The following is a 24,103-nucleotide window of genomic DNA, read 5'->3' on the forward strand; positions in this document are numbered from 1 at the left end:
ATAGTTTTTCATGAATCTTTTCCAAACAGTGTTGCATGCAAGTCCTATCATTGCAAGCAAGTTTATTGCTATAATGCACACTCAAATGTAAACAAATAACTACCTGCCAGATAAGGAAAACAGAGAGAATACTTTTTTTTTACTGCCACTTAGGTTTCTAATTATTTCATACAGTTTTCTGTGTGTGGTAGGAGGTTTTTAAAAGTAGTTACAGCATCGTACCACACATAATTAGAAACTGCACATGGTTAACCACTAACCAGGAAAATCTCCTTGAATCCTTTGAGAACCTCCCGCACCACCTTCCTCATCTGGGGTACCAGCTTGAAGATCCTGAGCGGACGCAGGCAGCGCAGCATCATCAGCAGCTGAGCCCCAGACTCAGGAGGGACGTCAGGAGGCAGCCAGCACAGAAAGATCAGACTCACCTACAGGAGACACACAGCAGGGGAGCGATGAATCGTTAGGGGAAAGGAAAGCATCCTACAGACCTTACACCTGCGATGTGTTCATGTCACAGTTTCATCATATGATTGACGTCAACAACCTTGTAACGGTCCCATTCCCTTATCACAACCAACCTGAGTCAAACATGTTTTATACTGCAACACCATGGAACGAAGCAAAAATCTGTCTTTTGCATGATCTACATGTAAATTAGATGCACATAAGAAATTTAATTACTTCAGAAAGCTAATAAAATGTGAAATGATGACACTGAGGCCAACAAACTGAATGATATCATTTATAGTCATTAGAAACTTTCTAAATAAGACAAATGACATGCCATTGGTCGACCATCAAGGACTTTAATCAGTGTGATTCATCCGTTATGATCGTATCACTGTATGAGATTTCTTACAAGATAGATGAAGATATCCATGACTCCTCCAAAGTCTCTGATGACAGCTGTGGGGGTGAAGAACAAACCATCGGCCATAATCTTCAGATTGAGTTCGATGCTCATAAAGATCACAAACACATACTCCCCAATCTGAAACAGAGAGCACGGGTGTGACAACATCTCTCCAATCACACATCTGCTAGCTTGTTCATTCGGCCATTTATTCATCTGCTTTTCATACCTGCAGTGTGGGGACATGCATGACCCTGGTGAAGGGTGATTCGAACATCATGGAGATGCAGGAGCAGATGGTTACTACAATCATAACCCAGTCCAAATAGGTGACAAGGCCCAGAAGATCGCTGCAGGGACACACACATTGATGTAGTTGGAGTTTATTAGAATTTATACAGAGAAATAATATCTTTGGTGTAAGTAGGTCAAGAAAGCTATTTGGTTTGCAAACCAGCAAATACTCAGAGATAATTCAAGAGAAAGAGAGGGGGCAGAGAGAGTGATGATGTGAGGAGATGTATCAGAAAGTAAGAGTGAAAAAATATTTGCGTGTGTATGTGTGAGCAGACCAACCTGTTCTACATCAGGTAGTCAGTAAAAATACCCCCCGGCACCAACAGTATCTGGTACAAAGGACTGCCTCTCACTTTAATAATCAGATTCTGTGCTCGGCTGAATTACAGTCAGGTTGCATAATAGGAGAAATCTATTTCACAGCTCTTAACTTCACATTTTTCATTCCTTACCACAGTTTGGGGGAAGTATAACAGGCAGGTAATTAAGCTACAGAATGAATAAGTATTCCACTGTTGTAGAACAAACAGATCAATAGAAACTGAATGAGTCAATAATTCATCACACTTACTACAGCTGGTGGTATTTGGTGTTCTTCACTGCTCCTGTTATGGGGTCAGTTTTTGATCTAGATATGAATACATACAAATTGGTCAACATTTTGACAGTATAAAAGCTAAATAAAAACATCTTTTGAGGCAAACTCACACAAGGGCATTCCCCCATCCTGCTGATATGCAGCTGATTAAACATTGTATAAGGAAAATCATAGACAGGTGGGTGAACATACAGTAAATGTATTTGTGGACATTACTGATGTCATGTTACAATTGTTGAATGCTGAAGCCCAATTTATGACCATTAAGTGCCACGGGAGGCTGCCTAGAGAAACCTGAGAACAACATCTTTGACCATATACAGATATAACTGATCTTACGCGTTGAAGCGAGCTCGAACAATCATCCTGCAAAAGTTCCTGAAGCGGTGCTCCCGCCCCACAATGAAGAGAGGCTTATCAAAGTAAGGATGATTTTCTCTCAATTCCTCCTCCTGGACTTTTCTGCTCGGCCAAACAAGCAGAGAGAAGGGATAAAAACCAGTTTCTATATATAGGTATACAAGAAACAGCTGAAATAGCAAGGACTTTGTCAAAACTTACCTTACGTGCTGAGATTGGGTGAATGTGTGTGTGAATACCTTTTCATCTCTGCTTGTTCTTTCTTTTCTTGGATCATCTTGATCTCACTGTCCTCTCTCTGTGCGTTACGATAGCGTACTGTACTGGAATGCTGGGGAAAGAGAAGAGACAATGAAGTTATAAAAAACATATTTTTAACAATACATTAACAACTAAAGCCTTGTTTGTGGCTATTGATGAGAACATACAAGCACACAATACAGCACATTTGTCAGTATTTGTGTGTCTGTGCACTCACATCCTGGGTGAGTGTCTCCAGCGACTTCCCTCGGCTGATCCTCTGGCTTGTGGAACCATGTCTCAGAGATCTGCAGATACAAAGAGCAAACAAGTATCACGTAGTATTGTGCAGGTGCGTAAGATTGTACTTGTTTGCTTTTCTGTTTGTTGGTGTGTGCTGTCAGACCTGCGTTCTTGCCGTATGTGATGCTGGACACTGAGTATTGAACGTTCTTTGGCTGGCTGGCCTTCAAAGGATCCACTTAGCATACGTTGTCTGGTACAAGCACTGGACAACACAAACACAAAAAATGTGGTTGTTTTTTGCCTCATGGTTAGTTTAATGCAGATTTAAAAAATATCAGCGTGTGAGGTCACAAACTGGCAACTACTGGCAACACCAATGGATCTGGTCCATCATCCTGCCTAAAAAGCTATATTTGGCCTTTGTCATTCTGGGCCCATAAGACGGTTATTTTCGAAAGGTTCCAATCATTCCATTAGTCAGTGCCTGTGTGTGTGTGTGTGTGTAACATCTGGGCACTCCTGTCTGTTCTGGCTAACAGCAGAGTCATGTACCAGAACGGAGTTAATGACACTGTGGGCAACAGCAGTGTGTGTACTTTAATCATTTATAGAGACTCTAAGCGATTACTTGTTTATTGGCAGTAAGTATGCATGAGTGCCCGCGTATGCTGGACTGTGCGTATGTTTGCCTATGTTGGTGCGACTGTGAGCCTAATTGTGTGTTTGTGTGGAAGATGGCAGGCCAGACAGAACGTGTTATGACTACTGATATGCTGTCTATCTTTCAGACTGACTGAATAAGGGAGGGGAGAGAGAGAAAGCCAGATTAGACACGGTGCCAGGGAGCTAATCTACACTTAGTGCCAGCTCGGCCATGCTGAACAGCAAATTATCCATTTACTTCACCGCAACAGTAAATGAGTTTGAAGTGGGTCTGTGAGTGCCTTTGCGTGTGTGTATGTATGTGTGTGTGTAACGTAGAGAGAAGCATTAACCATAATACTCAATCTAATATGCAAGCATTATTACTTTCGCCCACACAAAGACTGGCATGTATTTCATGACTGTGGATGATGATACTATACACATCTAGCAGGGGTCTCCAAAGATGGTGTTCATCTAAAATCTTAAGATTTCCTGATTAATAACAAAAGAACAAAACAACTGGTGGGGAACTATTTAAAGTTGCAGGTCCAAATATGTCTACACTTGTGGGTTAAAACTGGGCTGTATTTGGTTGAAAAGTAAAATGTTTTTTAGACATCCGAGTTCCATAAAACTGTTGTTTAAGCTACATTCCAATTTACAAAAATTGATTGTGGAGCAGTCCTAAATAAGTAATGAAATAGTCACTGAAAATTCAACCAAATATAGCTCAATTTTGACCTAGATGTCTTTTGACCGGGAAATCACCAAAACCATGCTTACTGGGGAGGTGTGGATGTCTCTTACCGCAAGATTTTATTGATAGTAGTTTCTTTTTCCAGGAGGTTACGAGCTCGGATACTAAATATTGACCTGCGAAGCTGAGAGAGCCCACAGTGAGAGTCCAGTAGCTACTTTGTTAAATGTAGTGTAAATTTACCACTACATATCTGTACTTATCTGGTTTATCTGTTGTATATATAGGCATGAAAATGGAATTTTTGTGTGCATGTGTGTGTGTGTGCGTGCGCGTGTGAGTGAGTGAGTGAGTGAGTGAGTGAGTGAGTGAGTGAGTGAGTGAGTGAGTGAGTGAGTATGTATGTGAAAGCTACCTTTTGGTCGATATACTTGTTGTCTTCAATGGCTGAGCGTTTGGAGTGGTCACAGGAGGAGGATGAAGCGGAGGGGAGACGCCGGAATAAACAACTCGTGTCCTGCTGCTGACGATCAATGAACTGCTTCATAAAGCTCTCTCTAGAGTGCACAACAAACAGCACACACACTAACAAGATGAATTGTTGAATCAAAACTATGGTTCCCCAATGAAGAAATCCATATGCTAAAAGAGAGAAGAAACAATTATAATTGTGTAATAACACCAAACCATGTTGGTGAAAATGTACAAAATATGTCAGTGAAAGTTCTTGCTGCAGCAGCCCGGCAGATGGGCTGCAGAGGGGATTTCTGGGGGAGAAGGACCCAGCTGTGCGTTAATCAGCGACTAAAAGATAAAACTGATTATGAAAGCCAATGTATTGGACACAGTTCAGCTTTCCTGCTAAGCACTGCATAAGATACAAAAGGATAGAATGTGATTGGTTACTATCTACTAGAAGCAAGTCTGAAATATTTTTCTTTGGTTCTTTCCTTACAGTACTGTAGAAAATGTCTGGAGACTGGTGGCAATATTAAAAAGGTTTTACACCTTTAGTGCAACTCATAGTATTTGAACATTAAACTGGCATCATATTTGTATGATGGATAGAGTTCCTTTTCTCTTTAGGCCAAAAAATAACTTGCTGGTGGTGGAAATTTACAATGATTCATTTAGTATATGCCAAAGGATTTTACTACATGTTTTTAAAGGAGTAATCAAAGTATTTTTATTAACATGGCTGGAGATCACGCTACTGTTGTATATTGCAACGTGATATTAAGCAGCAAAACAGACATTTAGTTCTGTCTCAAAAAATATATTCTGTATATTATATATATATTATATGTATATATATTCTGAACTGACTTTGCGTTTGATTGCCTGGATACTGTGTACCTGATCCTGGGCACAGTGAAATCTGATGGAAGCTTGGAGATCTTCACCATCTGAGGTCTGTTGGGGAACTTTTCAAAGATCCTGAGTCGTAGAGGGAGCTTCTCTTTGGTGTCAGCATTGGCTTCACTTTGCTTGAGCTGAAGGAGAGCGCAAGACGAACAGTTCAGGCACAGAACAGAAGAGCAAGACAAGACACAGCAATAGGAGTAAAAAGTGAGCCACGTGATGAAAATGAAGAAGAGAGGGATTAAAATAAGATACAAAGGGAAAGAAGGACACAGTTTGGGTGTGGACAGTTTAGGGATTTTGAGTTCTGCATGGAGGTACCCTTGGTATTTATGGAGAAAAGGCATGAGACTAAGCCTGGTATTACAAGAGAAAACTGTGAGATGCAGAGGTTTTATCAAGGAATTAAGAGTGCAGCTTTATGTTTCTGCCTGGTGATGGCAGCAACACACTTACCTACAACACACACACACCACATACAGTACAGACAACCACATTTAGGATGAGTTCCCACTTACTTTAAGAAAAAGAATGGAGAAGGCAACAAAAGAAAAAGGAAATATTACTTTGGAGTGGTTAATGGAGAAAAGAAAAGGTAGTGACAGAATAATGTGCATGTGTGCAGGCTTAAGCAGTGTGGCGCAGGCTGGCGAAATAAAAAGATGACAAAGAGAAAGAAACCAATTATTTCCATTTAATTACATATGGGGGAGGCTGATTGAAATTCCCTTGCAGGTATTCTCTGTCTGGGTGCCTGGAGATAACCCCTGATGCACTGCAGATTAAGCCTGGAAGTGAACTGCATTTGGAGTTGTGGTGAACGGCAATTTATCATTCAGAGCAGGAAACTGCTGTGAACACACTGACTGGGCTTGGTGAATGTTTCTCTGTTGGTCATACTGTTTGTCTGTTTGTCTACCAATTCATACGTCCCTTCGCAGCGTTTCTGTGTATTGGTATTTCTGTCTATGCGTGTCTGACTGCGAGCACCCGAATGACTGGAACAGCCCCTCATATTTGAGAAGGAGAGACCTGACAAAAGAGGGAATGGAAATCTGTCTATTCATTTTCTTTTTCTAGCGGTGTGGGAGCTTCTTTTTTACCCTGAGTGGGTGAGCGGCATACTGTGAAGATGGAATTATAAACCAGTATTTGCTTGCCTAGGCCTTCTGTCTATACTCTGATTCCCAAGATAGACACAGGATAGAAAGAGGCAGAGACAGCGGGAGACAGAGCAAGGGACTAAAACAGGTTGAAGAGAGAAGTAGACAGCAGGAAATGTATGGAAAAATAAGCATGAGATAAAAATTGAAGGGTGATTGCAAATAGACAAGTGGATTGTCAATCTAATATGGCTTAAAGCAATACAGTCTTATACTATATCTGCTTCAACAGCATTGAACTGAAAATAAAGATGTGTTGAGAGAAATAGTGATCTTCTCTGTGCTGCAGCTCTCTGGGTGGAACTTATAGAAAGTGCTGCAGTCATCCCAAATAGTACCTGTACATTTATTTGCTGAATTCCCAGGAAAGCAAAACACACAAAGAAAAATTCACAAACAAGCATACACATGCGCGTGCACACACGCACACTGCAGAATTAATATGGACCATACTGTTCCCAAAGGCCCTAATCAATTGGGCCAACTCAGCGAGATGTACACCCTTATCTGCAGCAGTGTCCCATTACAGGAAAACTTTCTGTGCCATGTATTGTCCTTTGTTGCTGTGTTTATCTCCCTATCTCTACCTCTCGAAAGAATTTGTTCTTTTCCATCAAAGTTACCATCTATCCACATCTCTTTATGTGACACTGCCCCAGTCTCAACATATTCGTTTCAAAATCAGAGTCTGTTCATTGCCTCCTTCTATTTTCCCAAAAGGGGGGAAAAGAGAGCTGCAGGGAGACGAACAAACTTTCAAAAGGTATTGCAGTTACAGTCTTTTCTCATAAACAGACTAGTGCAGTGAGTGATGCAGTTATTCATGTACAGTACTTCAATTTATCTGTTTATTTATTTATTTATATGATGCATCTGGGGACCCACCTACTGTGGAAATAAATAAGCAAATGATGCACTGAATTTAATTTCAACTTACCCTGGGAAAACAAATCAGAATCTATTCAACCGCGGACTATTTATGCTATGACTCCTTGCAGCACATAATCTCCAGGAGAGCAATGGAAGAAGGTTTGTCAGCTACAGTACATATAGTTTACTTAATTATTGATGCCGTGTAAGGCTGTTTTGTAAAAGGTTTACCTGGTGAGTAGGTGCACTAGTAAGTTGCCGTAGATCATTATTAACTACACGTGCAAACACACTGGGCCTTCAATCTGGTCAATACATAGGATCAATAAAGCACACATGGACACGTAAGAGCTTACCAGCAAAATCTGATTATTGATTTTATGCGTTACTGTATCATCAAAAAGGAATAGCTTTCTCCTGTATCAAAGTGCACACATGACAACGTTATTTATTATGTAGACACAAGCATGTGTATTTAAATGCACCTGGCATGTCTTTCTGTCAGTGATCTTTCAGTCACAGCTTCAATTTAATAAGGTGGTACCGTATGTCAGTGTTGTGTTTACAGCTTGTATTCCATGCCCTAAAGTGCCAAAAAATTTGTTACTCCTGGTTTAAGTGTTAAAGGATGAGCACAATTCCCAAGTGTCGGTGTGTGTGTGTGGGTGTGTGTGAGAAAGAGAGACAAACCATGTGTGTTACGTATATTCCACCTGTATGTCTGTATGTGTGTGCAGCTGAAAATGCCACTGTATTTCTCTTTATGTCACAGTGAATGGTTGATAAATCAAAACTACTGCTTCACTTGCCACAGATGAGATTTAGTGTATGGTGGCGTAACAATGAAGCTGAGACTAATGTGTTTTGCCTTGAGACCCATTCAAGTGTCCTGCCACTGCTTCCCCCTCCATTCAAGCTAATTTCAGGCTCGGCTGAGCTAGGGAGCTTTCCGTCTGGGATTTCCACAGCTTTCCTGACCAACGCTGAGAGAGGAAGAAAAACTAATGCTGACCATTAGCATTAGACCAAATTCAGTCATAGCCATAGTTCAGTGGGAGCACGAGGGATAAAGATAAAGTAGACAGCATCAAATTGGCCTCAGGCAAGTGGTTGAACAGTATAACACAGTATGGTCATTTGAGGATTTTTAGCATTAGCCTTCATAAAAAGCTCAAATACTACTTATTGACTCTGATAGGCATGTGAATCCCTATTTTATCAGTGTAACTCTCTGATCAGCCCTGTGAAAATGCCTCAGAGACATGCAAACATTGACTATGAATATCTGTGAGAGAAGCCAGTGGAACAATAGGGAACTAATGAACAGCCGCCTACAAAACTGCTGCCCACACACCTTCGTCGAGTGCCTGTGGGAGGATGTATGTACAGGCATCTGCATTTTACCATTCAGACATCAGAGCCTGCCATTCACCAACAACACCAGACAACAGCTGTGTATGTGTGAGAATGTGTGTATGTGAATGACTGCACATTTTAGTACTAATACAACACAGCCTTACTTTCTGAGTAATCCATCATTCAGCATGGTAGTTTCTTATCTGCACAGCAGAAGAGGAGCCTGTATGTACTGTATCTGTGTTTCTTTGTCCTATATTTCTGTGTTCCATATTAAAACATAAAAAGGAGTTGATGTAGAAATCTCAAAACATGTCATACAAACTAACCTATTTGCACTCCACATTCCTTAACAGGCTTGGTTGGGTTGGGCTGGGTTCCTGAGGCCTTGGGCCAGTCAAACTGTAATACCCAGTTAGCAGGGTCACCCTCTCCTCCCATTAGATGGGTAATGAGCCATGTTGTGGTGGTGCTGTAAAGCCACACAGCCTGTAAACCTCTAATAGCTACCTCCAACACTCAAAAAACACCGCAGATACCATTAAATCAATATCAAAAACTGCTGTATACAGCGTTCATCTTTGTGCATTTGGCTTCATATCTTGTGTTTTCAGGACATCCTTAGCCTAGTGGTCAAGACTCAACCTGGATGTCATTCCCCTCTCTTTCCCCATTTCCCCTGCTTGTCATCACTTTACAATATCAATGAAGGCTAAAATGCCAAATACAGTAAAAAGTAAGGATTAGGAAAATAATTCATTTTACGCAACATCCACAAAGATAATGTAAGTATATTCAAGCATCATTTATGTGTTAAACAAACAGCAATGGGAGGCACAGATCGTCATCTTCTTGTCTCGGTCCATACATATTACATCTGTGTGGATATATTCTATAAAGCAGAGCAAGTCAATGCAATTGAACTGTGTCTTCTACCTAAATTTTCACTGTCCTTCCAATAAGCTAACCAAGACATTCACTTAAGCACAAAATCTGAGAATGAAATTGAGTCCAAATGCTTTTAAATGGCTGCGAAACATTCCAGTTTTTTAACCTTCTTTCTGTTTGCAGGAACGCTATACTTAATGGGGGACTATGAGCAAAATTAACGTAATTGTAGCAAAGTGCAAAAACAATAACATGTATTTTTTTTATATTTATATTATATATTTATTTTATATTTATATTTATATTTCATGTACATTTCATACACAATTATTGTTTTGACTCACTGTGTGTGCCTGAGCCCGCAAGTGTGTTAGGAGTGTGTGTTCATGCTAGTTTTAAAACATAGCAGTCTTCCAATAGAAAACTGAAGGTGACATTCTAAAGATAAGAACACATTGTATTGGAATTCTCCAAGGGGTCCACTCTTCTTCCTCGCCTTTTTTTTCTCCTCCACTAAATTGCCAAATAAATCCTTGGTCCATTAAATCACGTAAATTGAATACAGGCTTTTAGTTTAATTTATAAATAATGACATCCTTGGTGGAAAGCCATAATACCATACACTACATAACACATTTGATTTAACTAAATTTTCCTTGACAACATGTACAGTGAATGCTGAGTGCCTTCTGAAATATAGTGAGAGGAGACAGAATATACATGTACAAACACACCACTCCCTATGTATACACATGCACATATAAATATTGAGAAGAATCAGGTGCTATTTGGAGAGAAGAGCCCTTATCCTGTCACTGTTGCCACGGTGACACTGTATGTTCCTGTCACAGCGGTGGAACAGTGACTACTCATCCTAAACCTCACTTATACCCAAAGCAAACGCCCCTCTTCCCTTTTCCCACATCTCCCCTCCCATGTTTTTATCTCTTCCTCCACCTCTATCGCTCACTCCATCTCCCTCACCCACCTCCTTGTCATCCCGTTTGATCTCTCACAGTCAATGCCAGATCATTCTCTGTTCAACTGACAAATAAGGAACAAGAAGACAGATGCAACTCAACTGACGACCACACACTGTCACTGCTAGGCTTCTCTCCACGCCAACTTTGACAAAAGTGACACACTGGGAGCAGCAATCTGTTTACCTCTGTGCCACATAACACCCTCTGTCTGTGGTATGTTGAACTCCCCATGGTGTTTCTTTAAGGATGTTAATCTGAGCCCTCCCTCACAACTATGTCTGTTAAACTGGTAATATATTGGGCATCTGAGCGAGAAGTCATTCATCATCAGCTGTCATACCACAACTGATGCCTACATAGACCTCTACAGTACAAAGAGACACATAATTATAAACACACCCACACACAATCATTTTTCTTGGCCAGCCATAAATCCTTGAACAACAACAAATCATTTTTTTAAATTCTGCATATGTAGGCCTTGCACTAGATGGCAGTGTGGTTAGATGGTACAACCTATGAAGCACAGCAGTCCGCTATATCATTTCTGCAGATTTTAACTGAACCTCACATTGTCAGATAATCTGGGAATCTAATATTTACCACAATAATTATCATTGAGTGTGTGCAGAGGAAATCCTTTCTGAAGGTCCTTGAGGGTCTGGCTCTACAACCGATACTGTATTCTTGAGACAGAAACAAATATTAGGTCTGTACTTAAGTTAGATAATGATATTTTGGCCAGTATTAATTAATTAACATTACATACAGAAACCTTTTTGATAATGATTACTTGAATTCAAGCATAAAAGCTGATTTTTAACATCAGGGTCCTCATAAAGAAAAAAATGAAAGATACCATAAGGTATCCTTTAAATTACAATTATTGTTTATTGTATTTGTTAAAGATTAACTTAAGATTAACTACTTTCAAGTTGGGTTTCAAGTCAAGGTGAGAAATATTTTTGCTGAAGGTCAGCAAAAACAAGATATTCAACTGGTGTTAAGGTGCTCCTTTGGGGATTGTGACCTAGTTATGTATGTGTCAAACATATCTGACATTTCTGTGGACAATTTGTTGTCACTCATCATTCGACCCATGCCAAGTATAATATTGGCTAATATACTGGTCCAGTCAATTCATCAACTAAGCTCTACTGCAAAAATCGATATATATCACAAAAGCACTGCCAATAGCAGATGACTCCAGGTCTATCTACAGTATGTGTGTTGGCTATTCGGAGTGCTGCTGATAGGTCAAGACAATTTCTGTGTACAGTTAAACATGACCTTAAGACCGACAAAAAACCCCACCAAAATTATCACCAAGGTCTTCATTTTGGTTACATTAAGGACAAATAGTCAACCAAGAGGAAAACCATTACTGTGCCCCTAGAGCACATTTGTCCTCTACAGGCTGAACACTCACACAGCTACACCCTCTGCTCTCTGCTCGTAATACTCTGGCAGACTCTGAAAGAGAGAATGAGAAAATGTCAAAGGACAGAGTCAGAGGTCTCAGAGCTAAATGTGCAAAGGATTTAAATGTCGGTTTTTCTGCATGCATTATGGCAACAGACTGCAGATGAAGGCAAGGTAGCAATGCTTTTAGCTTTTCTTGCTCTCTGCCTAGCTTTTTACTTGCACAATTTCCCAAATATGCACATTTCCCAAATGTGTTCCTCATGACTCATCTACCTGCCCTGAGGACCTGTCTGGTTGCCAAACATTTCCACTTTCACACAAACACACACAGAAGTGGAAAATAATTTGGTGTCAATGCAAAAACGTACAGACGTATGACCAATGACCAATTCACACACACAATATCATCATCATCATCCTCACCATCATCCTCACCATCATCATCATCACCACTGCCCTTAGGGGTAAACACCTTTTTCTATTATATAAACATTTTCCCCTTTTCCTGCACCTCCCCTTGGTCCTGCAGATATTGCTCTGTGTGCAGGAATGATTTGTTGAATAGACATGGACCATCAGTCTCTCCCATCACAAAGCCCACCGACCTGTGACACCACAGTGAAGGCAGAGCAATAACAGGCAGCAGCATTTTTCAAATCACATGCAGGTATTGGCCCACTTTTGTTGTCTTCCTCTGACTGAAAAAGGGTGCTTTCTGGGTACATTTTGACATTTTAAATGTATGCCTATGTCTGACAGTTAACAAAATAAGAGTAAAATTCATGGTAAGAACTATGGCTAACAAGTAGAAAGTAAAAATGTCACCCTCTTCAAAATAAATACGGCATTCCATTAATAGTTTCTTAAAAGTTTATAAATTGTATTTCATGAAAGTTTAGTGCTTTTCCAAGATTTACATCAGCTATGAACAGAAACACACCTGGGATTCTGATGTGTGTGTGTGTTGTGCGTGCCTGCGTTCAGGGGTGGGGGGGGGGGTCTACTTCCACCCTTCACTTTTGCTTTCCTATGCTGTCTACCTTTCTCCTGTCCCAGGCTTCATTTCATTAAACATTTCTAGCAAACCTAATTTCACGCAATAAATGCATTATCCTAATCAACATTGATGAGTGGAGCATGCACTGCTGCACACATGCATATGTCTGTGTGTGCAGAAATCCCTGCTACTTCTGTGCTCCTGGCTCATCAGTATGGTGGAATAAACCGTTTTTTTTATTTGCTGCAGCCCTGCTTACTCTCACCTGCCTAATTATTAATGACTACTCTTCATGTGTGCATAAACGTGTGTTTGTGTGTGCACATGGGAGTGTGTGTGGGTTTGTGTGTGTGTGCTGAAAGCAAAACAACATTGATTCCTGTTCTCAGGCTGTGATTACAATATACGGATTCAGAACAGTTTCACTTGCCAACAGCTCACATCACACAGCATTAAAGCAACCCGATATTACAGCACAGCAAGCTAACACTGATCTGCTTCATCACAACGAGACTACCCACAAGCCACGGTGCTTCTCCTGCCGTTTCAAGCTTCCACTCTCAGATGAAAAACTAAATCATGACAAATGGTCTGTCGAGGTTGACAGATGCGAGTTATACACCTGAAAGGCTGGGCTGCAATCAGCATACAAACGATGACAGATGTTTTAAGCTACATGCCTTATCGATGATGTCATTATCAAATCAGAAACATGGGCAGACGCAGTAGTCCTGTTGTTTCACAAACACACGCACACACACACACACACTCACACCTGGCTATGGTGACGGTCAAGGAAGCGTAGCTTAGTATATGCATGGAGTGACAGGTGGAAATGGAATCCAGCCCTGATGACGACATGACAGCCAAATCGTGTTGCCTGGTAACTCCATCCATGCTGATCAGCTTCATCAGTGCTCCAATGAGCAAGTCTAGGCAATAACGGAGTAGATATTTGCGGGAAACATTGACATTCTAACGTTACTTTATGAAGTTGAAAGGTAAAAGCTAACGTACGGTCTTATAGTATCTATAGAAGTTGTATGTTTATACTGCAGTCAGTCACAGTTGCTGTACTTTTACAGAGTTGTTAACAACATTAGGTCTATTCTCAGCTTTGAGTCATACAGTGATACTGTACCTTACCAACAGCCAAACAGTCTGTTTGGCCTCTAGGGTGTGTATTTGTTTAACACATTATGACTCACAGGTATTTCCCTTTCTGGACGCATCTACTGATGCTGCATTAACATACTCATAAGACTGTTATGAGACGGACCTATTATGGGTCAGTCAAATTTACGCTGACTGAACAACATTGTTAATATATGAGGGGAATGGCTTAAGAGAAGAAATTAGCCAGTGCACCCTGGAGTCATTGTTATGGCGAGCTGTGAACTACTGTATATGGAGATCATCAAGAGCACACGTGACGACACTGCTGGCACATCTGCAAACACATACGTCTTGTATGCTTAAAGTCTTTCATGGGTAGAAGCAAAATACAAATTCCCTTTAAGGGAAGCTGACACATTTGAATGGTTTTCCAACTAATATTTCTGACATACACAGAGCATGACAGAGTAGGGGATGTTAGGGTAAGATCTAGCGCTGAACAACTTCAAAAACAAAAACATAATTTTCTCAAAAGTAGCTACAAATTCAACATTCAGTGTCACAATAAATCCAACTGTGGTTACCTCACTTTGACACATTAGCAAATAAAATGCTCTTTGAATAGTTTATTTGGCTTATATTTGTTGTTCCATTATTTCCAATCCATTTGAACATAGTAACTGTTTGAGTGTTTGACCAACTGTGAAGAAGAAAAGATTAAACATGTTTCAGGGAAGATAATACGGATGTGGCTTTTGTGTGTCAAACACTAAATACTGATTTAAATTCCACACCTATAACATTCAATGAAACAAAACCATTTTTGAGTTGAAAAATAAAATACATTAGGTAATAAAGTTTTCTGTAGACGTTTTTTTTTTTTTTTTCTTTCTTAAAGAGTTTACCGTGGACACAGCTCACATTAGTGACAAATAACAAATACTTCTGACTCAATGAAGTCATTCGTCAAAAAGCAGGCAAAAATGATTCATCACATACAATGTAATTGGTTTCTCATCCCTTACACACCACGTGTCTAATAGAAACGTTGGCCATGTAATTGAGCTTTTGCCAAATGTTTGCAGAAGCCTTCTCTTGTGGTAGGGTGATCACAATCTATAGTCTATTTATAGTCAGTTTCCGTATCCATGATTGAAGCACCTGTAAAATAGGCAATTTTACAGTCACTGCGCCTAATCACTCAGCTGTGGGTGGGAAATAACCTGCCCAGGCTAGCTGAGACCTGCCAGCCCACTGTGAGTGCACACAGTGCATATCATTTATGTGAGTGTGCGTGCACAAACCTGTTAATGTCAGCAAGCTTATAGATTAATTAATTAATGTAAAGCTATTGTATGGCTACAAACAGAAAAAGAAACTGACCTGGGGCATTAATTTTAGGTATTTCCCTATAGACATTCATCTACAATTGAACTTCATTTGCATTTGATGACAGAAACTATTCATTTGTTCACCCGTTGAGCAATGACTAGCACCAAGGCCATGTGTGTCTAAAAGTGCCAGCTTTTTCACACAACAGGGTTCTGCTTTTTTAAAGATAATTTCTCACTTATTCAACCCTCTAGAGGAGAGCCCCAAAAAGGTGAGAATGAAGAAATTACTTAAAGTCCTACCCACATGTGGGTACATAATACAGCCCTGTCACTCTTCACAGGGTTGCAACTCGACTAAAAGTGCTCAGCTTTTAAATAAAAGGTAACAGCAAACAACAAGCAGAAATGGCAAGCAGTTAACGTATTGTGTATTTGTATTGTGATTAACAAAAGGTCAATTATTTAAATCAAATCCAATTTAACTTTCCAGATTCACTGGATGTCCATGTCTACAAGATGATACATGCACAGTCAACTGTTTTAACATTGTACAAGTGAGAAAGAAAACAGTGACATGCCCACTGAAGCTCTATATCCTAAAACTGATGTGACAAAAAAGGCAGCTGTGTTGTAGTGTTTTACCAAGCTGCCAAGCACAAGCAGGCGATGAAATGCATGAAGTTCAAAGTGATGATCTTGGCTACAGTCGTCTGTGTGAACAATGCCATGGTTAATCAGGATCCGCACTTGGTATGTACTTGGTACATTAACACCACCAAAAATGCAGGAAACAGAGTTGGTTACCAATTCACGCCAACCCTCCATCTTAAAATGGTCAGAGATAAAAAAAGACTACCAATAAACGTTGAGTGCGGTCCATGATGCTCACTGCCACATATTGAAACAATTCAAATGGAACTCTTGAGGTCAAATATTCAACATGGGAAGTTGACATGTTCAAAATTAGTGAATTACTTTGTGGTTAAGAAAAGAGCACGCCAAAAAAATCTATAAAATAAAAACAGTGGGTCATTCAAAAGAACCACTTAAAGGCACCAAATGTCACATCCAGAGTTAAATTTTAACATTTTGATCAACTAGCTAGAGTGGCTATCACAATTTTACTGTTCACTGCAGTCTGGCAAGGCCATGGTTGAATTAACCTGAGTGAAACTTTATGTAAGGGGTAATTGTCGTCTCCTTCAGTGTAAAAAGAAATCTGTTCTAGACTTAACTGAGTGCAAACACACCGCTTGTTGGGCTGTCGTTAGTCTTAATTATTCTTAATCTTTTCTGATTTTCACTCATGTCATGTTTCATTTTTATATCAGCAACCTAGTTTTTATACAGGTGATAGTTAGCAAGGCTTTGGAGGTTGGTGAGTCATATGATCATCTTAACCTTTACTGATTGGTCCATACTATATGACACTGAAACTGAAATTTGGTTGCATCTACATGTCATTACTGCAATGAAAACTTACAAAGTGTGTACAAGTGTGTACAAATACATCTCAAATTTACAAGAGACTCATTATTTAGTGGCTACTTCACTTAATTTATAATGTTAGTATTGAATATGAAAATAAATGAGCAGAAAATGACTCTCCAATAGATCTGAGCATCAACATGTTAGGTCTCCAGACATAATTTACAGAAACGTCTTACCTGTTTGAGTTTCTTTAAGTCTTCATCCAACTCCAGATTGTCCAAGATAACGGCCACAAAAAGACTGAGCAGAATCTAAAATGCAACAAGAGGAAGTGCATAAGAACTTGATATGCTGTGTGTGAACACATTACAATATGTTAATGTCATTATCACCATCATAGTAAGACTTTTTCAGAAGTACAAAAGTCTGCTTAGTAATTGCATTTGTAGCTTGTTCTGTTCTGGAGGACATCCTGTCTGTCTGGGGTGACGTGTGAGTCATCCAGAGACTGTCTGTGCTGTCTGATGGCCCCCCATATAAGAAGGCCAAACACTGAAATGTCAGCACTTCTTACGCCTGCAAGTCTGATTAACTGTGATTAGATGTACCACTTCAGAGAACACTGAAGGGGCTGGGGCACTAATTGAATGCATTAAGAAAACAATTCATGTATCCTTTTGCCACTTATTTTCCTGCTTTTTCCTGACAAATATAATAGCTACAAAGCCCACTTAACTTAATCAAACAACAAAAAGCTCAAATTCAACTTATCTGACTGCATCTACACAGCGCAGTAAGGTCCTCACCAGGGTAGCAAACAGATGGTAGAGGATGAAGTAAATGGCTACCACCGGAGCCCACATATGACCTACAGCCACCAGAGTCTGGTCCATGACATCTACCCAGCCCTCCTGGGTTAGGATCTGAAACATGGACATGAATGCCTACAGGGAGGAAAGCACAAGATAAGTGAAAGTGAGAGAGGCAAAGGGCTAAAGAGGGCAACTGAGTACACAAGTGGAAGCAGTGAAGAGATGGAAGGAAAGACATAGACAGCGAGGATATTACACAGGGAAACAGACAGATCTGACATTTGAAAAATGTTTTTCCACAGGAGAGCAAATATCACACAGCTGATGCACATACCCCCTTCTGACCATCCTTATGTAGCTAGCAATTGTGAGATTTGGAAATATAAGCCAGAGAGAGGAAAGAGGGAGTGAGGAGACAGCCATCTTCTTTTTTTTTTACTCCTGCCCTCTCATCTACTTGAGAGGTCAGACGGAAGTGTAGTGAACAGCCAGCTCCAACACTGTGGCCCCTGGAGTCAAATGGCACGCCTGTGCTTCCTCCTTAGCATCTCACCTTCAGACAGTGGCCCCGTCCGTCCCAGCCCCTCCCACCCGCGCCCATGTCCCAGTCACTGCAGATAAATATAAGCCCAGCAACAGGTCTGCCCGTAGGGGAGACAGCCAAACATCATTAAGATGTGTGTGTGTGTGTCTGTGCGCATACATGTGGGTGTGTGAGGCACAAGCAATACGGAAGCGAAGAGAGAGAAAATGAGAAAGAGAAGGGCAACACAGCATACAAGTGGCATCTGTTTGTGAGCAACCCTTCATGTCCCGCTGTGCCTGGGATCAGTGAAATGTTGATGGGGAGAAAAAAATATGAGGATGGAGAGATGTGGCTAATGAGAGAGAAAGAGGATCATGAGCGCTTAGAAATCAAAGGAGGTCCCACATCTGTCGACCCATCATACAAGCCAAGCCATCATCAACATCTGCAGGCTTCCCCATTGCTTGTCTGAGGTGTCCTTATGGAACTGCTCATATGAGTTTCTATATTTTAATGTAGTGTAAGGCTGGGTGATATGGCTAAAAAATTTTATCTCGATAAAGTAATTCATATAATTATATATCAATTAAGGCAGATTTTTTCTCCTCAGTGAAAGTTGAAGAAACCAGATAGTTAATTGTGGTTTAATAATAATAAAATTTTAAAAGCACACAGATTGCCTCTTGGTGACAGCGTGAGTGCGAGTGGTTCCTTACCCTGGGGAATGTGGTGAAGCGGTCGAGTTCCTCCACAAAGCAGAACATCTGCAGACTGATGGCCGACATGACGATGAGAAGGCTGGCTGTGAACACCACAAGGCTGCCTAGTTTTTTACCTGGACCAAATATTTTATATACAAAGTCCTCCAGGGCTGGGGAAATCTTAATCAAACGCACCACACGCAGCACCTGGGGAGAAGAAAAACATACTGTACATGTCTACTATAAGGTTGCTATTGTGTAACCATTGTTATTTTGGGTCTTTGGAACAGTAGTTTTATACTCAACATCAAAGGAAGAGCGAGGTGGTATTTTAAAGATAGGTTAAAATAAATATAAAAGTAAGAGCATTGACAACATATTGATTTTAAAAAAGAGAGCATTGATCTTGACCTAGTGGTATAGGTGCAGTGAAACAGCGTACTCTGTCAGCAGGCTTAGTCTCTAAATTGCTTGCAGTGACAACAACCCCCAATAGGTAATGCCTCTTGGTCAGGCTTTGATAGGGGATTCAGAGAATGGCTATTGATCGAGCTCTGCACTGTGATGCCTCTGGCCAAAAAAAATATTCTCCCATTCCATGGATATACAGCAAAATAAAGGAAACAAACAGGAGATGTTGGTCAAAAAGGGAACCTACAGTAAACAAATATACAGCAAAAAAACTCACAGAATGATGACAGATCGGATGGGAAGACACTACTTTCTACTCCTGATAGACCATGATGACACCTATCCATTTTACAACAGATTCCAGCTCTGAGGCTAACCATAAGAGGGTACATTCACAAAGGTTGTAAGGCTATAAACAGCAAAACTAGTTATAATACATGAATCATTATTTACCAAGTGAAATTCCAACAACAGAAAAATATAAATAAATGTGAATGTTTCAAGAGAAAAACACACCTGGACTCCCAAAATGCAGACAAGAGATGAGCAATAAACAATATTAAGAATGGTTTTCCAGCTACATTGCCAGTTTGTGATCTGGCTCTTGCAAGACAAAACAATACTTAATATAAAATTGAATTGGATAATGTGTCACATGGTCACTGTCACAGATATCCCATCCAGCATATTAAATCCATATTGGCCAAATACTAATAACTAGAATTGGAATCAGAATCAGAGCATCAGAACTACTGAAGTCATCTCAATTCTGAACACACGGAGAGGAAGGGTTGAGGTGGGTTCCATTGGCTGAGTAAAAATTATTCTACCAAGTGTACTGTGTGTGTGTGTGTGTGTGTGTGTGTGTGTGTGTGTGTGTGTGTGTGTGTGTGTGTGTGTGTGTGTGTGTGTGTGTGTGTGTGTGTGCGCGCGCATGTCAAAGTTGCAGGGCTCTAAAGCATGTGGCATTTGGTCCAGACTGAAGACAATTAGTAAGGTTAACCTTTAGCAGTGAAACACCCCTTGGTTGGATAAAAATCTGAAACAATCATTGATTGTGTAACCTCATTCCTTCTCCTACAGCCAGAATACACTTCTGATTCCAGCACAGAGCCTTAAGGTTAATCGCTTGTGACTAAATGTCACCTGTTTTAACCGGGACATACTTGGAAAAATATCAGCAAGGAAAGTGAATGAGAAATGCTTTCCCAGGAGTGAGGAAGACACTTGACTCCCAGTTGCTCGTAAAAAATGCTCATTAGCCAAAAGAAGACAACTGACATGAATGTGTGCAAATGTATAAACAGGGAATTGTTGCATGTGAAAAATGTGGACATTATACTTTGCAAACTGTGTGTTATCTGTGCATGTTGTTAAGCTATGCTCTGAGCTTGATCTCTGTTTGTAGTTGTTAAGAGATTTTTTATTTGACGTTGACATGTCTTTTGTTCATATGGATGCATTACATGTATAGAGAATCCAATATTATTATGGTACCTATTATTATAAAAATGTGATGAATGGTTTTCATTATAGTCACAATTTGAAAAAGGGTAATTTTGATAACTGCAAGAGTGTTATTAACCAGACTTGAGTAGTAAAATATCGAGCCGGTAGATATGACATGTTGACCACAACACAGCCCTGAAGCGTAATTTATAGAAAATATTTCTAATTGATTTCACAGTCGCAATATTGGTTTAGAAAAAAAACAGCTCATGGCTGTAATGCTGTTCAGCAACTAATTCTTATATCTTTGGACAGTAAGGCTTTCACAAGCATGTGAATGCACAATCAGTCTGAAATACATACACATTTAAAGACTGCCTACCCATGCAGAAGTTTTCTAACTAAGTTTTCTAATACAAGACATAGGCCTTTTTACTGGAATCGATTACCTAGCTAAAGGAAGTCTCAAGTCATTGCAAGATGATTTTAATCTTGTACTGAAACAACTGCCTGGAAGGAAGGCAAGCACATTTAACAAAAACATTATTGTATGTTTTGTACATTGAAAATGTGCTGCAGTAATATCTAGAATATGTTAAAAATTTACAAAAATGCAATAAAAAACAGTAAGTCAGCAATTATTATAAATATTACACAGCTACAGTGTATATGTTTGCTTGAGTATAAGCACTCCACATGTGTAGATGGAAGATGTCAGACAGGATCAGGGCAGCTTGTATGGTCAAGGCTCATTAAAAACCTATCAAGAAGCCCTTTCCCATCAGATCGTCCACAATAGCTTTTCATTGGCTATATTACACAACCTACAGCAAGGTCACAGGGCTACATTTTGGAGAGAGTGCAATACATGAAGGCTTTGTTCATGGATGATGCTACAAGGCATCATTGCCACATGAGGACTGCACACTCAGGCTCAAAGTTATGCTAAATATCATCAAAGAAACCATCAGAATACAACTATTTTCACTGAAAACTTCAAGCAAAATGTCCCTCAAAATGTGTCATGACTGAAAAATGCTACAGTTAAACTCCATTTGAATTTAACCAAATTGCTCTTAGACATGTGTGGAGACTACAGTACCTATGTACAGTACAAGCATTTGAATGAATACAGGAGAGGTTTTTAACACAGAAGAGTGCTATGATTGATTTGTATTTATTAATGCATGGTATGCATTGATGTCACTTCCCCTTCTGGAACATGCTGGACTGAGTGGCAAAACATCTGTTACCATGGCTGCGTTTAGCAAACCAGGAGTAAAACAAGTGCTTATTTGCTCAAATTAAAGGCACTCGGACTCAACAGTGATTTTCCCATTTTAGATGTGTTGTTTGTGTTTTAACTGATTCAAGCTAACACTGCTGCTTGTCTTTCTGCTACTCAGTGAGCGTAACTGCGTTCTGTGACGTCATGCGCATACCCTCTATAGGAAAGAAATGCCCTGTTCTTCTCTGCAATTTTATGTGTGGATAATTTAGTTTCATATTTAGGATATAAATGGATTTATGTACATACATGCATTTGTACAAGTGCATACTGTAAAAAATGTGCATATGTGTATCCATACCTGAAAATAGGTGAACTGAGAGTGGTAGAGGTCAGGGTAGATGTGCAGCGTGGTACCCACTACCAAAAGAGATTCAAACTTGTGCAGGGAGGAGCTGATGTAGCCGGTGAAGCCCAAGCACCAGATTTTCAGAAGAGCTTCTAGGTCAAATAACACAGTGAAGGCAACCTGGGATGGAATAGAGAAAATAAAAATCAGTATTGGCATTTACTCCATGCCACCACAAATATCTCTCAATAACTTTTGTCAGGTGTTAACAGTAATTGAGTTGGATTTTGTGTAATGTTTAAGGTTATCTGTGCAGTGATTCTTTTATTTGCTTAATTGCCTATTTTGGATGCATTTTATATGTGATTTTTTTAAAAGAGAGAGAGCGAGGTCAGGCCATGCAGTGACACCTGAAGCGAATGACTTTTGTGCATGTCATGTGAGCTACTGCGATTTAAATTAGGATACCTCTGCGACAAGGAGGTGGTAAAAGAGAGAGAGAGAGAGCACATTGCTTATTACGTGATTCAATATTTCCCTCTCTCACACACATGGCAACGCACAAACACAAATACAAGGCAGTCCACTACTTGCGCCAGATGTCTGTGAGATATTGCAACAGGGTGTAGGCCTACTCACATTAGGCAATCCGTTAAGTTTCAATCGCCTGAAAAATGGCATCAAAGACTATTGCTCAAGGAGAGACCGCAATTCCGCCCTTTATGGTAATATGAAAGTGTTATTAGTTTGCGCACTGCTTGTCACCGGCACACAGTAGCAAGCATATTATCATTTGTAGCGCTGTACTAATTGGAGGATGCATCAAAAAGCCAATAATACTAAACAAATAAGCTGCAGTCAATACAGAGTAAACAGTAGGCTACAAAACAACTGAGTTCATTTTCATGGGTCGCAGCCTCAACTTGTTCGGTCAAAACTGTGCGCACCATAGTTGCTGATGGTGGAGAAGTGCAGCCATCCTGTCAGTCATGCGATGCGCAGCGTAGTTCATTAGGAAAGTGTGCTCATTTAAGTCTGTTTATCTTGTTTAATGTAAATAATAGTACGTACAAATTACAATGAAAATACATTATTTCTGACAATAACAATAATGGTTGTTGATAAATTAGAAACCCCCAGAGATGGATGATTTTACTGCTTCCACGGGAGCTCAGATCCTCCTCATGGGAGCTGAGCTCCCACTGGCTCCCACGTAACTCAAACCCTGGTTTGGAGTTCACCAATGTGCATTACGGGACATGTAGGATCTTCTGTTTTTTGGAGCCTGGCCTATAGCAAAGACTCTTGTTGCATTGATTTTGATGCCTCTGTTTTAAATCTGTCTCTTGCTGTTCCCCCAACTTTATGTAAATGCAATACTAAATTGTTGGAGGACTTCTTTAAGTAAATTATCTGAATGCTTATACCACCAGTGTCTTCAGCATGGGGAAAAACAGTAAGAAGTAGCGAATAAAATTGGCACCTCACCAATAAAACCAGTATTTTTCCATTTAACTCTAAACCCAGTCCCTCCATTTCCTATTTTCCCTTCACAGCCTTCACACAGATTGGAACAAATCTGCAGATAGATGGCTGTATGATATGACTGGAGGGAGTGAGAGAAGGTAATATTGTGTGTGTGTGTTTTTTCCCTTTTCTTATCTCTTCCATTCAGCTGTGTGTGTTGTGAGAAAGAGAGGTATGAAATGGACGGGGGAGGTGGGCCCACTCCTCACTGTCTTTGTTGGCGCTTATCACCTGCA

General features: G+C 40.1%; 1 protein-coding gene and 1 long non-coding RNA gene across 5 annotated transcripts in view; one reads left to right on the forward strand and one right to left on the reverse strand.

The window, feature by feature from the left end:
- nalcn (sodium leak channel, non-selective) overlaps window positions 1-24,103 on the reverse strand; it is a 70,818-nt gene that overhangs the window by 9,056 nt on the left and 37,659 nt on the right. For all 4 annotated transcript variants that reach the window (XM_046053401.1, XM_046053400.1, XM_046053398.1 and 1 more), the window contains 15 exons: window positions 22,353-22,520; window positions 18,919-19,110; window positions 17,671-17,808; window positions 17,101-17,175; window positions 5,296-5,432; window positions 4,355-4,496; window positions 4,050-4,123; window positions 2,758-2,859; window positions 2,590-2,659; window positions 2,351-2,442; window positions 2,091-2,213; window positions 1,725-1,781; window positions 1,086-1,206; window positions 863-994; window positions 261-428 (listed from right to left, as the gene is read on the reverse strand). In XM_046053401.1, the coding sequence (XP_045909357.1) occupies window positions 261-428; window positions 863-994; window positions 1,086-1,206; window positions 1,725-1,781; window positions 2,091-2,213; window positions 2,351-2,442; window positions 2,590-2,659; window positions 2,758-2,859; window positions 4,050-4,123; window positions 4,355-4,496; window positions 5,296-5,432; window positions 17,101-17,175; window positions 17,671-17,808; window positions 18,919-19,110; window positions 22,353-22,520 (1,791 nt within the window). The remainder of the gene's footprint in view (window positions 1-260; window positions 429-862; window positions 995-1,085; window positions 1,207-1,724; window positions 1,782-2,090; window positions 2,214-2,350; window positions 2,443-2,589; window positions 2,660-2,757; window positions 2,860-4,049; window positions 4,124-4,354; window positions 4,497-5,295; window positions 5,433-17,100; window positions 17,176-17,670; window positions 17,809-18,918; window positions 19,111-22,352; window positions 22,521-24,103) is intronic.
- Window positions 20,225-20,669, forward strand: LOC123973411. Its single transcript, XR_006825617.1, has 2 exons — window positions 20,225-20,306; window positions 20,398-20,669. It is a non-coding gene; the product is annotated as an uncharacterized LOC123973411 (long non-coding RNA).

Source organism: Micropterus dolomieu, linkage group LG07 (assembly GCF_021292245.1).
Source record: "Micropterus dolomieu isolate WLL.071019.BEF.003 ecotype Adirondacks linkage group LG07, ASM2129224v1, whole genome shotgun sequence".
Lineage (NCBI taxonomy): Eukaryota > Metazoa > Chordata > Actinopteri > Centrarchiformes > Centrarchidae > Micropterus > Micropterus dolomieu.